This window comes from Manacus vitellinus, unplaced genomic scaffold (assembly GCF_001715985.3).
Source record: "Manacus vitellinus isolate BGI_N305 unplaced genomic scaffold, ASM171598v3 scaffold_6_pilon, whole genome shotgun sequence".
Lineage (NCBI taxonomy): Eukaryota > Metazoa > Chordata > Aves > Passeriformes > Pipridae > Manacus > Manacus vitellinus.
The window spans coordinates 3352208-3367349 of NW_021940750.1; the positions used below are offsets into that span (position 1 = coordinate 3352208).

The following is a 15142-nucleotide window of genomic DNA, read 5'->3' on the forward strand; positions in this document are numbered from 1 at the left end:
GAGGAGGGAAAGTATTTCCTAGATGATAGTAACAAGGTAAATAACTCTGATGGAAATATCAATCGGTAAAAGAAGAGTGAATTGACATTTTAAGTCTTTGGCAGGGTCTATCTTGCCAATTAATTCAAGTTTCCTCTTCTCATTCCTCCAGAAAACTCATTGCCTGTTGATACTGCACATAGGCATGGACTTTGCACTTGTGGTGTTAGAATTCAGGCTGTTTAAGACTGGCAGTCTGTCTCAGTAAAACACTGGTCTGCAGTGAATTTTTTGATCTTTAAAGACTGTAGTTCCTTTGTGTCCCTACTGACATGAAGTTAAATATTAACTACTCAGATGATAAGAATTGAGTATTTTAGTTAGCTTTGCACCATTCTGACTTTATTGCTCCAGATTCACTTGTGTTGTAGTGGTCCTTCCGTTTCCTCTGTTTTCACTGTTTCCTGTGAAGATGAGAATCCATTGATTATGATTTGTACTTATATAGCATTTACCACTATATGTCTTAACACTTCACTTTCCCCCCTCGTAGCAGGAAGACAGACCCCCTCTGACGTCTCTGCTCTCTAAACCTACACTCCCTACAGTTGCATCCTCTACAGATATGCTTCACAGTAAGCTCTCCCAGCTCCGTGAGTCCCGGGAGCAGTACCAACATCTGGACCTGGACTGCAATCAGACTCATTCCTCTGGCATTGGAACTACTCTGGCTTCACCTTCTTCTGCAGCAGCCAATATTGATGACTTGAAAAAAAGATTGGAGAGAATAAAAAGCAGTCGCAAATAGAGAAGCAATGCTGTTGCTTGGGGCTGTCTTCAGCTTTAGTTTACTAAACTAGAAGTCTTCATAGTTAAATGGCCTCGTTTAGGCCTAATGTATACAAACTGGTTTATGTATAATACAGTGGATTTTGGGGGGTTGAGTCATTGTGGCACAAGTATTTGTACATACTCTGCTTCTCAGTGAGCATCTCTTTGACAATAGAAGGCTGTCTGTGTATTAGTTTTAGTGTACAGACCTGTAAACAACCATCCTGCTCACACTAGTTTCTCATAACTTGGGGTTTTTATTTGTAAAATTGTCTTTAAGATTTTTTCCTAGTTCTTAACTCTTAGAAGATCTTTAGTGATTTCACTTTTAATTTTGTGAATTCTTCTCCATGTAATCCTTGAACTGTTGATTCTGTATGGACACATGGCATGAAGTAACTAATTTAAGTGTCTTTTGTAAATAAAGTTTGCATTAACTATACCAGCCTCTGTAGGAACAGCAGCAACTGCTGGTTATAGGTCACTCTATATTCCTGAATGTTAGTGACTGGGCATCTAGAAACTGAACTAAGCTATTCTTGACATGAACCTTGGGATTTGGATACATTACAAGGAAGATGAGTGGAAATATACTGTCTGTGGGTGCAGTCCTGAGACTTTGCACTCTTCTAAGAGCAGTAGTGCATTTTTATATAGTTCCTTTTTTATGTTTTGGAGTATGTTTCTGTAACTTGAGAATATTTAGTTTGCTGAAATGCTTATTTTAAATTATCTAGTCCTTGTGATGCCTTTTTAGCCAGATTAAGCGTAGACCCAGCTGAGGGAGCTTTCTTTGAGGGAGCCTGCTGCTGTTGGTATGGAATAGACTAGCAGTGATGTACAGTCAGTGGGCTCATTTATCCTGAACTCATTTGGTTAAGCAGTCTTCCTCTTGCAGGTAGACCTCACCACTACATTCTTTTTGCTCTTAAACATCTGATGTCAGCAAACTCTACTAGTTTGTGTAACTAAGACACCTAGTAGGGCTAGTCTGAAAAAGCTGTAGCCACTTTTTTTTTTTTAAGAGTAATTAGCCTTTTTCAGAAGCTACAAACATGAAGATGAAGACAGGCACACTGTGTATCCTTTCTAGCCCTTTTATTTCTAGGGAGGTGATGTGTTTTGACCTTACTACTGCACTTCCATGTGAGAACTGGTTGTGAAGCATACATTGCACATCTGTTCTGTAGCTAGAACAGAGTTATTGAAGAGTTGGACAGGCAGGCTTAAAATAGCACACTTCTGCTCTATATTTTAATCTGTTCCATGTAACTGCTGCTTTTGTTGTTTGCTCTGTGCACCAGCAGTCTCTGCATTAGGCCATTACTGAAACTGCCTTGCCTGATTACAGTAAAAATGTGGCTTTAAATTAGTACTTGTACAACAGATCTATGCCAGAGCTTCTGCAAATGTCTGAAAACTTTCACAGGACCCCTAGGCTGGGGTTGCAATTGATGTATTGCTGCTTGGTGCTTATGATGAGTTTGCACACTGCAATAGCAGGTGACTTGCGAGCGTTCTCCATCCTGTGTTAATTGATATGATGCCATTCCTTGCTCCACCACCTTGATTTAGTAGTCTCAGTCCTCTCTCATAACCTGAAATGGGCATGCACTTTCTTGTGGAACAGAGCTCTGTTACAAGTGGAGGTTGGCCCTTATTGGAAAGTGCTGAGTTTTGTGCACTTTACCTGGGGCAGTTTTTGAACAGTTTGTGTTGGCTGGCACTAGTTACTGCCACTACCTCTCAATTACTAGCTGCTCTCTGAAACTTAGTGACATTTAAATTAATCCATATGTTCCTTTACCATATCCAGCAGACATTCTGAAGAACTATTTGTTAATTAGCTCAGGATGTTAAAACAGCGATGCCTGCAAACGTGTAAAAACTATTTTAAGTTTGAAGCTGAATTGGAAGTGAAATACAGGAAAATTGAGTAGCAGAAGATATAGTTTCTTTTTCTGAATGAGTTTTTGCCCTGTGTCTCTGTAGTGTTTGGTTGGACTCAATATCCTGGGAGTTCTGAACTAAAACTTGTGCACACAAATTAATAAAGCCTAATCTTTAGCCCAGACAATATTTAAATAACATTAAACTGACTTTTAAAAATTATTCCTCTGTATTGTTTGTAACAAGTCAATATGAACAGTGACTCATTCCAGAAACTCTGTGGTCCTGGTTCCCCTCTTAGATATGCAATTTGTCACAGATAATTAGATAGTAGTGAAAGGGTGAGCCTTTAAACATTAGAAGGGCTAAACATTTTCAGTGTCTTGTGCCTGTGGTTATCAATGACTTTAAACAGTTGTGGAACATGAGCTCTTGAGGTTTCATTCCTCAGCTGTCATTAAGAGGTTGGGGTTTGTGCTTTATTAGGGCAATGAAATTGGGCTACTTCAAGTTGTTTCCCACGTGAGCCATCTTAAAGGAGGTGGCCAGACACTAATATCAGTTGTTCTAAAAAAACAGTTATTAATTTCAGTGTTGCCAGTTTCTGTGCCTTAATGGCATTATGAGCAAGGAGTTCAGGAATGAGGTGCCATAGAGAGCAAGGAGAGTTTTCAAATCTCATGATTGCTTTAAGAGAAAATTGGGCTGAACAAGTTGGCTAGCCAAGAATGTGTTTACTGCTGTACTGCTGGGTCCTCAGCAGTCCACAAATTGCTGCTAAAGAGTTTATGAAAGAACTGACGCTTCTTTTGGGAGAGATCCCTAAACAGCCTCTATGAGACAAGCAAATAAGTATAGTGCAGGATGCTTCCCTTGGAGGCCCTTTGACATTGCATGAATTGGTTCCTTCTGAATCTTGCTATGCAGGTGGAAAATACACAATGAGGGCCCAGCAGGACCTGCTATGTAGAAAGTTAGTGGAAGTGCTGCTTAACATATTGAAGCCCATATTCCTTTGCAGGGTGAATTGCAATTGGTGCTGGTATTTGTTGCCTGCTATTGTAGCTGAGAACAATGTCTTTATGGCTTTTCTTTTGACACTGGTGTTTTGTGTAATGCCACAGTTACCATCAGGTGCTTATCTCTGGTACATTCTTGGCTCAAAATCTAGAACAGAAAATGAGTTGTCTTGAAGGGAGAAAATGGACAGTGCATGAGGGCACAGTTGTGCTTGCTGTTACTGCCAAGGCCATCATCTCAGGTCCAAAATCTGTTGCTTATAGCTGATGGAAGGGAGGAGAATTTGAAGCACAAAAGATAATTAGCAATACAGCCAGTACTATGTTACTCCTGGCTACTGTTATGGCTTAGATCCAAGTGCAACTAAACTCAGCATGAACAAAAGGAAGAGAATGGGTTTAAGAGCTTTTATTTTTGAAGGATAAGACTTTCCTTTGTCAAGTTGTAAGGATATAACTTTTACTTCAGGATCTTCTGTGCTTATGTTTTTAAGTGGAGCATTGTAGCAAGTCTGAGAGCAAGCAAGGTAAATGCTTCAGCTATCGCCCGTATTTTTCAATGGCTTTTCGCATCCACTTTTTCAGGCGGAATACATGGGTGTAAAATCCATATTTGCCATCTCGGTCACATCCTTCTCCCCATGAAACTATTCCCACTTGATACCAACGGTTGTCATCTGGATTCTAAAGCAAATGAAAAAATGGGATTGACACAAGGAGCAAGAGACTTTGATAGAATCATGGAAACATTAAGGTTGGAAAAGACCTCCAAGATCAAGCCCAACCTTTGACCGAACACCACCCTACCAACCAAACCATAGCACTAAGTTCAAAGTCTGGTCATTTCTTGAACACTACCAGTGATGCTCCCACTTGCATGGGCAGCCCTTTCCCATGCTTAAGCACCCTTTCAGTGAAGAAATTCCTCCTACTGTCCAACGTCAACCTCCCCTGGCACAGCTTGAGGCCATTTCCTCTTGTCCTGTTGGTAGTTCTCTGGGAGAAAAGGCCAACCCCCACCTTGTTGGTAGTTGTAGAGAGTGGGTCACCCCTGACCCTCCTTTCAGGTAGTTGTAGAGAGTGATAAGGTCACCCCTGACCCTCCTTTTCTCCAGGCTAAATAACCCCCCCCTTCCTCAGCTGCTCCTCATAGGACTTGTGCTCTAGATTTTCTAGCAGCTTTGTTGCCCTTTCAGATCTAAACCTTGTATGCACCCCAGCCTCTTTAATGAAGGATACTGCTTTGGGATTCAGACTGGCATCTCCAACAGAGCTTGTTGGAGTTTTTTTGTCTCTACTCTTAAACCTGTAAGTAAGAATTGGCCATCAGTCATGCATTCTGCAGCTGATCTCCATATATGCTGAGAGCTCAGTATAGAAGTGGGGCTGGCTGACTGCAGGATTCATCTCCAGGATTCAGCTTGGACATGAGCTGGGTTTGCTTCAGCCACTCAGCAGTCTCCACCTCTGCTGCTGTCTTTTAGACTATTTTGAAAGTTTAGCGTAGCACAAACCAAGCTCTATATGTCTTATGAGCTTGAGCTTGTTGAACATACCTTCATTACAAATGGTCCCCCACTGTCCCCTTCACAGGCATCTCCTCTCTTTGAGTCTTCAGGACTGTAACCTACAGCCAAGAAAAAAGTCGGACATTTGACTGTAGGGGAAGTGGCTGGTGTTGGCCATCTTTTCCTTGAAGTTGCATAAATTTTCTGAGACCCATGAGATAGATTGTTTGCTACTCCTGCCAACTCGGACTTAATAAAAAAACAAAGCAATTTTCTAAATTTATATGTAAAACAGCTAACTCTGCTTCTGTCTTTGCAACATTCCTGAATTCACCCTCTGTGCTCTCATTCCTGTTTTATTAATCAGGATAGCCGTGTCAGTTGCCACTGTGTTCAACAGCTGTAGCTTGAGCTACTGTGCTTTTCTTGTCTCAGAAACTTATTTGTAATACTCCATGTGTCGTTTTCTATCATTCTGTTTACTACAGAGGTATGTTGCTGTCCTCACTTTCACCTCCCTGTCACTGCAAGCTCTGTTTCTCCTCACCCCCAGCTGTCTTCCTAAAGTCTCACTATGAAGAGGAACAGGATTTCACTTTCATTCCTGATGAACTAGGCAGTATCTTTGCATTTTCCCATCACTCTAGTCTCCCTTTTTTTCTGTATGTCTGCATCTCAGCTGTTTTTCAAGAATGCTGTCTAGAAAAAGAAACCATAAGAACAGTGTATTTTCAGCACACTCATGAAATTGGCTTCCATCCTAACTCAAGCAATCACATGCGCTTACATGCAAGCAGCACAAACTTATTCAGAGATCACTGGAGGTTTGCTTGTAGGAACCGATAAAGTCTGCACAAATAAAGAATAGAGCAGGAACTGTTAAACTCTTACATAAATCCATAGTCTTTTGATATCCTGAATTCTGTGTCTACTTCCCTTCTCACTGAAAAAGGGTGTAGAGCCAGAAGAGATTTAGGAAGGTGGGAGCCTGTTGCCACAAAATTTGCAGGCATAAGTATGAATGGGCTCCAGAACATTGAGACAAGCTAGTAGACAGGATAATGGGTGTGCAGCCTTTAATTTAGGAAGTCACTGAATTGTTCTATGTACAGATGAAAAGATAATTTTATATATGCTTAGTTCTCCCACTGAATCAGCTGCTGCTGATACCTGGTGCCATTAGACTAGTGCCTGACACAGCTTGGTGTTACAAACTTCATTCATAGCTTTAAGTTCTACAGCCTTTATGTTTTCTGAGAGCTGAGAAAGTTCTTATCACAGGGAAGTTATTCTTTGCAGAAGGCATTTGCAAATCTATCAGAAAGTAACCTTGCTGCATGAGCCCCACCAGGAGCTCAGAGCCCTCATCTTCTCTAGCAAGTTGTACCTCTGTCTCTAGTGCTACTTACCTGCACAAAACATGTTGTCAGTGACTTTAATTTTGGTGGAATCCCTGCAGACACTTTGGTCTACAATGGGCAGATTGAGCTGTTGCAGAACTGTGGGCAGGTTGCTGGGGCTAGTGGCCCATGTTTCTTTCAAGTTTCCCCAGCCAGTTACCCGCCCTTTGTAGCCTGCCAGCATCAGCCTGTGGAAGGATGCATGAATATAATCAAATGTTTTGTAACAGCTTTTTCCTATCTGGCTCTCTTGCTGCAAATAGCCTTGATAAGTCATCTTTTTCTGTCTTTTTTTTTTTTTTTAAAGACTAGAGATGGCTTTTGTAGCCTGTATTTTTAGGACTGTAGGACAGTCTCCTCACCTCTGCACGACCTCTTTGGTAGGCAGGCAGACAGGATGGATGTAGTCACTGAAGATGACGGGTCTCCTTAAGTGCATGAGTGCAATGTCTCGGTCCATGTTCTCTTTCCAGTTGTACTTAGGATGGATGATGATTTTATCCAACAGAGCAATCTTCTCTTTATTCTTTTCATATCTGAAATAGTTATGAAGAACTTGCTGTACAGTAGCAACTAAGAGTCTTCTGGGGTTTGTGATAATCTCAGGTGCTTTGTAACCTCTGAGACAATGCTGTCTTTACATTGGAGCACCCCTTTAGGCTTCCCATGCTTCTGCCCTCCCTTTAATCTTTAGGATCAGCAAGAGCAGCAAATGACAGCCCCATTAGATCCCATTATTGAGAGACATGTGACATTGGTGTGATATTTCCTTGGATACTGAACTGTATCTCATTACTCCAAGAGGAAGACTAGTTCACTCTCACTTCATCCAGACTCTTACTTTGTTCTTATGTGCTTGCCAATCCGCACCAAGATGTCATTTGTAGTTAAGTTCTTGTCCCACGGTGGGTAATAAATACAATGAGCAGCAGTCAGGATCCAGCTGTCACTGATGAGGCTGGCCCCACAGAGCAGCTCCTGAGGAGTCTTTTTGTAGAGCATCACCTGCCTGAGAGATGAGGAGGAGGAAGACTTAGCAGGACTAAAGATATGGCTGGCTCAACAGGTCCCAGTGTCATGTGGAAAGTGCAGAATTTGCAGTGAGCAGGGAAGAGCATTGCACTGTACTGACAAAGAGAACTGCATAAGTGGCTCTGTAGCAAGTCTTCCCTGGACACGTATGTTCTGTGTAGTAGGCCAATTACCCCATTTCTTTCACCTAGAGAGGTTCCTCATCCTTTCTGCTCCAGCAATGCTGGAAAGAGGAAGAGACAAAGATGAAACACACCAGCACTCTTTTTTCCCAGGTGGTTGAGTACTTAGCTCAAGAGGTGAGTTTCTTTCCAGCTATGTTACTACTGCCCTATCAACCACTTGGATAAGTTTTGATAAGAATCCATAATGGGTGCATGCTTCCTGAGATAAGAAAGCCCTTTTATTTCTACTTTCTTGAGCTGGAGAGAAGAGAAGGAAGACACAATTCCTTATGAAGGACTATGCAAAGATAATACTTACCAGGGGGAGCTGCCAACTTCTGCGTCATCTCCATGGACAACTCTGCCTCTCGTGTAGGACTCCAGCAGCTCCTTCTCACTTTTGTCCGTTACCTTCTTCTTCTCAAATAAAGGACGAGTGCCACAGTCTGAAAAAGTAGGCATCTGGCTTTGTTACTCTACCTGATTCACCATGGAGAACTGTCATTTGCAGTCATCATGCTAAGCTGGAAGATCCTAGGAAGGAAGTGCTCACTAGCTCCATGATTGTAACCAGATATTGACTTCTGAGAGCTCTTCAAGGAATTTCAATATCTTCCCCTGCTTTTAACAGCATTTGTCTAGCTGATGTTTCTGAGGAACAGTGAGTGCCCTGTGGGAAGAAGCTACAGCCTTTCTACAAACTGTGATGCCGTGTCTAGAGTTTTTGCTCACCTGCTTCGCCTGAACCAAAAGTTTTGTCATCAAAGAAGGTTCTGAACTCTTGAGGATGAGTAGAACGTCCTGATATTCCCTCCTGCTCTTCATTCTCCTCCTCTAGCGAGCTGTCTGAGAGAGATGGAAAGACAAACATGGTAAAAGGCTTAGCTGTAGTTTCCATAATTATCAGCAATGTAAATGTTCCTTTTGACACAGTGAGTCTGATGAAGGAATGATGTTTTAAAACCACTGCTCTTTTTAATGTTCCTAGTCCACCATTGTGAGTTTTCAGGGAGAAGAGAACCCGTGAGACACATAACAGCACTGTGTACCTAAGGCAGGTTAGTACATGTTATATTTGGACAAACAGTGCATGGTGCATGTACATCCTTGTCTACACCTCCCAGATCAAGCACTTCACCCTAGTGGCATGTACTGGTTGTATTTGCTGCTGCCTCACAAGTGTGCCTCCCCAAACCTATGCAGACTTCTCACCGCAGTAGTGCAGATCGCAATAGTCAAAGTAGGGTGGTTCATCCGTGACACACCAGACACCCTCATCGTCTCTGTCTGGATTCCGACAGTAATTCTCCAGCAGCTTCACCTCTGGGTCAAGGTGCTTTCCATGGAGCACCTCTTTGGCTTTCTCAGAGTTCCACGGCAGACACTTAGCTCCAGACACAGTGACTGAGAGGGTCCCTGTGTAAAGCATGCCTTTCTCTTGTTCACAAGGCTCCACTGGGGGAGGTGGTGTGACTCGAGGAGTAAATGGAACTGTTGTCCTGTCTTCACCTAGAAAGACAGAGAGCTGTGATTTAAGCCATAGCTTTGCACTTAGAAGTACTGTTAGTGAATTGCACCAGTGCCCCTTTACAAAAGCCTAGAGTTCCCTGGGGCATCCCATTACGTTTGGGAGCTCCTGCTGTGCTCCCATGCATGTGGTGGCCCTCTAAATATTGCAGTGTCAGGTGGCTCAACAGTAGGTGAGGTGAAACTGGCACTATTCATCACACTTTTCTTTGTCACTAAGATGTGAGGAACAATATTGTGTTCATTTCTGGGCATCTTTGAGAATCAGCTCAAGGGATGGGTAGGTGCCTCCAAGCATCGTAATGCTGCTGTATTAGAACCAATGCTTTATATGCAAATGCATAATAACTAGGCCATATTTGGGGGAGCTTTTTACTGTGATATGCTACTAAAATGGCATAATTTTACTTTTGCCAGTGTTTCTAAACGTAATGATAAGTGAAAAATTTTCCTGCAAGACTTTCCACACTTTTCCTTTCAAGTGTTCTAATGGCTGCAAACTTTAAGCAGCATTTCCTGAGGGAGTGACCACCCAATAATCTGTCCTGTGGCAGTTGCTTGACATCAAGCTGCCTTCTCCTTGTGCACAGGGGGAGAGACCCCCTGTTTGACTATTCATCCTGGGGCACAACAGCCACTGAGCAAGTAGCATTCACCCTAATCGGTGAGGCTGCTTCTGTTTGATTGACTTGTGTCAATATGATTACAAAAGAACTGTGCACAAAGCCAAGCCTTTTTTAGTCCTGCCATATCCATGCACATGTAAGTGTAACTGTAAGCTACTGTAGGTCAGAAACTAGTGAACAGAGATAGTACAGATGCCTGATTGCCTCAAAGCAGAGCAGTATCTCTTTTCAGTTTGTCATACTGCAGACCAGTATGACAAGTATGACCAGGCTTTTAAAACTTCAGAGTACCCCATGGTCAAAATGGTTGCTGACCTCTCTGACTTTCACTTAGGGTTGTTGCCTTTAGTCTCTGCTTTTGGAAGAGACACTTCTGCTGTGAGAAGCTTCTCTGCTTTCTACCAGTTCTTCTGAGACAGAGGCCAAGTCCCAGGGGAGACAGCTCTGCACTGGGGGGAAATGGGAACGTATTAGTGTAGGGGGAGTCAAGTGCAATGGTAAGAGAAGGGCACCTTCTCTTTTCTTGAGTTTGTGGGTATGCTTCCACAGAAGTGAACGTTAAGGCAGACAGTTAAGCACAACCTGTAGTTATTTTGTCCTAAAGGTGGGAATTCAGACCAAAAAACAGTATGACTCATGGCTGTCACAAATTAGAGGCAACTGAGCCAGGATTTTGGAACGACTCTGACTATAAAAAACTGTAGTAGATTCCAGGGGACTGCTGACACTGGATTTAACTTAGATTTGGATTAAGGTAGTCTAGAGAAAACAGCATATTATGTATGGGCAACTCAATAACTTTTCTTCCTCAGCTGCTTTATCCTTTAAGATACAGCTTCTCTACTTCTACTAACCTCTGCTCCTGTAAGCTCCCTCCCTCCTAACCCTCTCCTTGACCGATTTAGTATCAGTCTCAGTGCAGTGTTTGCTGTGAGTGAAAGGTGTTCTGGAGTGTAGTGCTGAGGCATACCACACACTGGGACAGGACACTCCTCCCGTTCCACTGTTGGGTCTCGGGTGTAGCACCACGGGCCTTCTGAGTTGTAGTCTGGGTTCCTGCAGTAGTTCTCAATGAGATTGGTATAAATGGTGGCATTAAATCTATGAGAAAAAAGCTGGTTAGGCTAGGAAGGAAGGACACCTTGGAGAACCCTTTAGGGGTATGCAGAAGATGAACTTACTTAGGAATATGTGGATATTTGCTTGTCCACACTTGACATTCAATCCCTGATTTGGTGTAGCTAATTGTTCCCCGATAGTTCTGGCCCAGCCCAAGAGAGCAGTCACCTGTCAAAATCCCAACATGGTGTAAGCCAGGGTCAATGGAACTGGATGTTGCATTTTCAAGGTCAGAGGTACCACCCCTCATATGCCTTTAGCTTTTGCTGTGTGCAGAAGCCTGCACAAGCACAGTCATCCTCTTCCTATGAGAAGAGCACACAGCCTAAGCTCTCTCTGCCTCATCAGAGGGAGCTATCCCTGAGGGTCTGTGCTTTGCTTTGGCTCAGAGCCCTTCTGAGAGGCTGCTCACCTTAGGCTGCACCCGACTGTGTCACAAGGAAAAGGATATTTACCCCACGCTGTTTCAGTGCACAAGTCAGGCTGTTTGTGAAATTGTTAGTGGGGAAATAAAGAGGAAGAAAGAATTCAAATTCCCCTCCTGATATTTTTCTTTATAATTGTACGGCTTCTCCAACTTTAGATTTTTTTTTTTCTGTACAAGCTCTGCAGGAAGCAAGTTCCTGGCACTCACTGTATCTGGGAGATTGAGGTCAGCATGAATTTCGTACCTTCTAGACAAGCATCCAGAACTGTCCTGGGCGTTCTCTGGCCCTGACATACTAGCAAAATCAGAAAAAAGAAACACATATGAAAGGAATCCAAATAAGCATCATAATTTGAATCAGTTTATCATCTAGAGACAAAACACAAGTGCTTTGCCAGGAAAGTGAGCTCTTGAAAGAGCCACTCTCTCCAGGATGGGACAGCGCATCCTAAGGGACAGTACAGTGCCTGCAGGACTTGAGACAACTTACCTTGGTATTTTGACCAAAATGCCTCCTGTAAAAAAAAGAAAAAAAAATTAGAAAAATATGTATTTAGAGACACAGAACATCAGACCTTGCTTGGCTACTGCAATTCAAACCAGTAAGAGAATGTCCCCTTACAACAAAAGGAAAGACTAACCTAGCTCTGTTTATACTAATTAATACAGAGTTCAACAAAGCAAAAAATCTGATATAAAACCACATTCCCACACGTCAGGCTCAGGATTAAGAGAGTACTGTTTTTTCTAAAGAGATTAAAGATGCTTACAACCTTCATCAACCTGCAGAGAAAGCAAAGCCTTCTACAGTGCAGTGGGCTACAGTGCAGATATCCAAGCAGCTGAACCTAGAACTTCTAAGTCCATAGATCACATGTAGGTCAGCTGTTTAGATCTAGGTCTCTCCTGTGCAGCCTGGGTCTGATTGCTTTAGAAGTACTCCACAGAGGTGGTGTCTTGCTGGCTTAGGCTCCTAACTGTTTATCTGTTGTATTCTTGGGTGTGGAATTCAGCATGGACACCGGCCTTGGGGCTAGGAGCAAATCCCAAAAGGATGCAGCACAAATTTAGTAGAGTGAGTGAGTTTGGAAACCAGAAAAGGGGACAGGCTTCAGCTCAAAGGAGTTCGAGGCATCTGCACTCAGTGTTTGGCTGCCAAGCCAGCTCTTCTGTGAGTGTCTGGGACTTTGGCAGCTCACATGTGTGAGGCACCATGCTGAGCTAGAAGATGCTACTCTGGAACCATGGGAAGGCTCTCTTCAGTTCATGCAAAGAGAGGGAGGAAAAGCAACCTGAGCTTTGAGCTGCATTCCCTGGAGTGTCTCCCAGAGCAAAGCTCCCTAAGAAAGCCTGAGCTCTCCTTGGGGCCCACACACACCAGCCTCATCTCTGGTTCACAGAACTGAATCCCTGGCTATGTATGTGATCTGCTGGTCTCCCACTACAGAGGCTGGCTGAGGGAATGTTTCCTTGGGAACACCTATACATACCGTCTGATCGGTGGATTCAAGGGCTTCAAAAGCCTCCTCATAACTGCATGTCTCCTCCAGGCACTCTCGCTCCAGGTTTCCCTTAAGCATCTCTTCTAGAAATCCCTTGTTGGCACGTCGTGGGCGCTTGAGCAGTGACAGTGCCTGCCCCTTTTCCAGGAAAACTACCGGGTCAGAATATTGCCAGTCAAAGGGCTGCCTGCAGCTGGAGGGCCCCTTTGTCTCCCCTTGCAGTTTCCAAAAACCACAAGCAGTTGATGTAGTGATCCCACAGCCCAGCCTCCCACAGTGCACCATACAGGAGGAGAAGCCCTGTCTGGTGTACACCTGATGATCAGAGCAAGCTCTCTGTAATTCATCTGTCACTTAGGTAAGAGAAGTGAAAGGAATCCTGTGCTTCCTCAGCAAAGCTGCTCTGCTGATTTGCAGTTAGGTAGAGGCTTATTTGCTTTGAGCCTGCTACTGTCCCTGCCAGCCACTGTATTTATGTCTTTCCAGCCTCAGACCACTGCAATAAGCACGGCCTGGTTCCATCTTTGTGTTCAGAGACCGTGATTTAAGACCTGTAGACAGGTTCATCCCCCACACAGTAGGGCATCATACTAAGAAAAGACAGATGAATTAGAGGCTCTCATAAAAGGAGCAGTAAGCAGGAAGGCGGCATACTCTGTATGACCTAAAGCTGTGATAAGGAGCAGCTGGGGAGGCAATGGAGAATTGAAGCCACCCAGATCAGCTGAGGGATTCTGTCCCCAGAAGTCCCACAGTTGTGTTACACACGATCCTGGACTGAGCCATATTCTGTCCCCTGCCATTTCCCAGGCCACCCAAAAAGTCCACTGAGCTGTTGTCACCAGCTGACAGATGCTGGTTGCATCATCCTATGCTCACTCCACCCTCAGCACCCTTTTGATTTCAACTTCAAGCTTTTAGCAGGTCTTCCGGACTTACCAAGAAAACCTGCCACCTGCTTTACCCCTGGAAAGAAATAATCCCATCTTTCTTCCTGCTGTCACCCACTAGTACTGTCCTTCTCCCTCTGCCATTGAGTCTTACCTCCAGCATGGCTCAGTGTGAGGTGCAAAAGGCTGGAGAAGAGCAGGCCCTTCAGTATGCTGGTGTTGGTGTGTGCCATGCTGTACAGCCCTGGCTGCAGGGGAATTGCAAAGGAAGCAGAATAAGTGGAGTCACAGCCCCGCTGGGTTAATATTGAACCAGAATGAAGAAACAGGACTCCAGAGGTCGTGGTGTGTCAGGGACAGTGGGACTGAGGCTCCTCTCTCTTGGCATCTCTCCCTCTCTTCAGAGCATCTTCATTTTCTTACTTAATTAACATCCTATTGAATAACTGGGAAATTGTCATGGGGAGTGAGAGGATAAGCTTGTCCCAGGACACATGGAGAACTTGGGCTGGCACGGAGAGGAGCTTTCTCCTTTTCCCTCACCTTGCTCCCATGAAGCTCTTGGCACCATCACTGCCTCCCCACCATGCTGACTCTTCTCAGAGCCTCTTCTCTAGTAGCCTTGCAGGCAGCAAGAGAGATCCTTAGCCGCTCCCAGTCCTTTAGCTGCAAGCCCCTCTACTTCTCCCTAGAGTTCAGTTGTCTTTTCTCCCTGTAGTTATCAGCAAGCTCAGCCCCAGCTATTTGGCACCAGAACATAGGGTTTGTCTCCCCCTTCTCCCTCACCAATGCCAAAGGAGCAGAAGGGGTGCCTTTACAGCCCATTTGGAATTTAACCAGTTAGGTCAGCAATGCCCTTGGCAGTGCATACTTCTCACTGCCTTACAATTGCCTGCTGAGTGGAGGAGGATGAAGCTGCATGAAGTTTGGGCTTCCCATTTTATTCCCCCACAGTGGAACACACTAAAGCACATCCAAAAAGGAAACAGAAGCTCTGACAAGCAGGGAGCTAGCATACCCCAAACTAGACAGGAAAACAAGGGCTTCCAGGAGCAGAGAGGCGGGACTGGTCTGGATGTCATGACATCAGTTAATAAGTCAAGAACTGCGCTACCAGAGCTAGGAAAGCTCCAGTGATTCCTACAGCAAGCAGAACATTGGCAGAGTGAAAAAAACAGCAGAAAGCAGGGCAGGGTGGGAGTAGTTTCAGGAACTACCACATGGCATG

At 44.1% G+C, this 15142-nt stretch overlaps 2 protein-coding genes across 6 annotated transcripts in view; one reads left to right on the forward strand and one right to left on the reverse strand.

Moving 5' to 3' along the window:
* The window catches only part of CKAP5 (cytoskeleton associated protein 5), a 42712-nt gene extending 41458 nt beyond the window's left edge, over window positions 1–1254 (forward strand). Inside the window, exon 43 of one of the 2 annotated variants that reach the window (XM_018082629.2) lies at window positions 533–1254. In XM_018082629.2, the coding sequence (XP_017938118.1) occupies window positions 533–787 (255 nt within the window). In that variant the 3' untranslated portion in view covers window positions 788–1254. The remainder of the gene's footprint in view (window positions 1–532) is intronic. The other variant, XM_018082628.2, reaches the window with a different exon arrangement.
* Window positions 1255–4109: 2855 nt separating this feature from the next.
* Window positions 4110–14192, reverse strand: F2 (coagulation factor II, thrombin). Of its 4 annotated transcripts, none has more exons than XM_008919778.2 (14): window positions 14069–14192; window positions 13013–13176; window positions 12013–12037; window positions 11767–11817; window positions 11158–11263; window positions 10947–11077; window positions 9036–9332; window positions 8556–8669; window positions 8143–8269; window positions 7469–7636; window positions 6990–7163; window positions 6637–6815; window positions 5276–5346; window positions 4110–4403 (listed from the first exon to the last, which is right to left on the reverse strand). In XM_008919778.2, exons 1-14 carry the CDS (start codon window positions 14145–14147, stop codon window positions 4260–4262), a joined length of 1830 nt encoding a protein of 609 aa, XP_008918026.1. In that variant the 5' UTR covers window positions 14148–14192; the 3' UTR covers window positions 4110–4259. The 4 variants fall into 4 exon arrangements, with proteins under 4 accessions (XP_008918026.1, XP_017938462.1, XP_017938463.1 ...); XM_018082973.1 differs by having other exon boundaries at window positions 4114–4403; window positions 13013–13179; XM_018082974.1 differs by having other exon boundaries at window positions 4114–4403; window positions 13013–13162; window positions 14069–14181.
* Window positions 14193–15142: the final 950 nt, after the last annotated feature.

Bases quoted from the DNA above. Each gene is read 5' to 3' on its own strand.
- F2 (XM_018082973.1), bottom strand. From the start codon at position 14,147: ATGGCACACACCAACACCAGCATACTGAAGGGCCTGCTCTTCTCCAGC. The intron at 13,180-14,068 runs GTAAGACTCAAT...ATTCTGACCCGG, and splicing joins CACACTGAGCCATGCTGGAG to TAGTTTTCCTGGAAAAGGGG. The intron at 7,637-8,142 runs GTAAGTATTATC...CTCATCTCTCAG, and splicing joins GAAGTTGGCAGCTCCCCCTG to GCAGGTGATGCTCTACAAAA.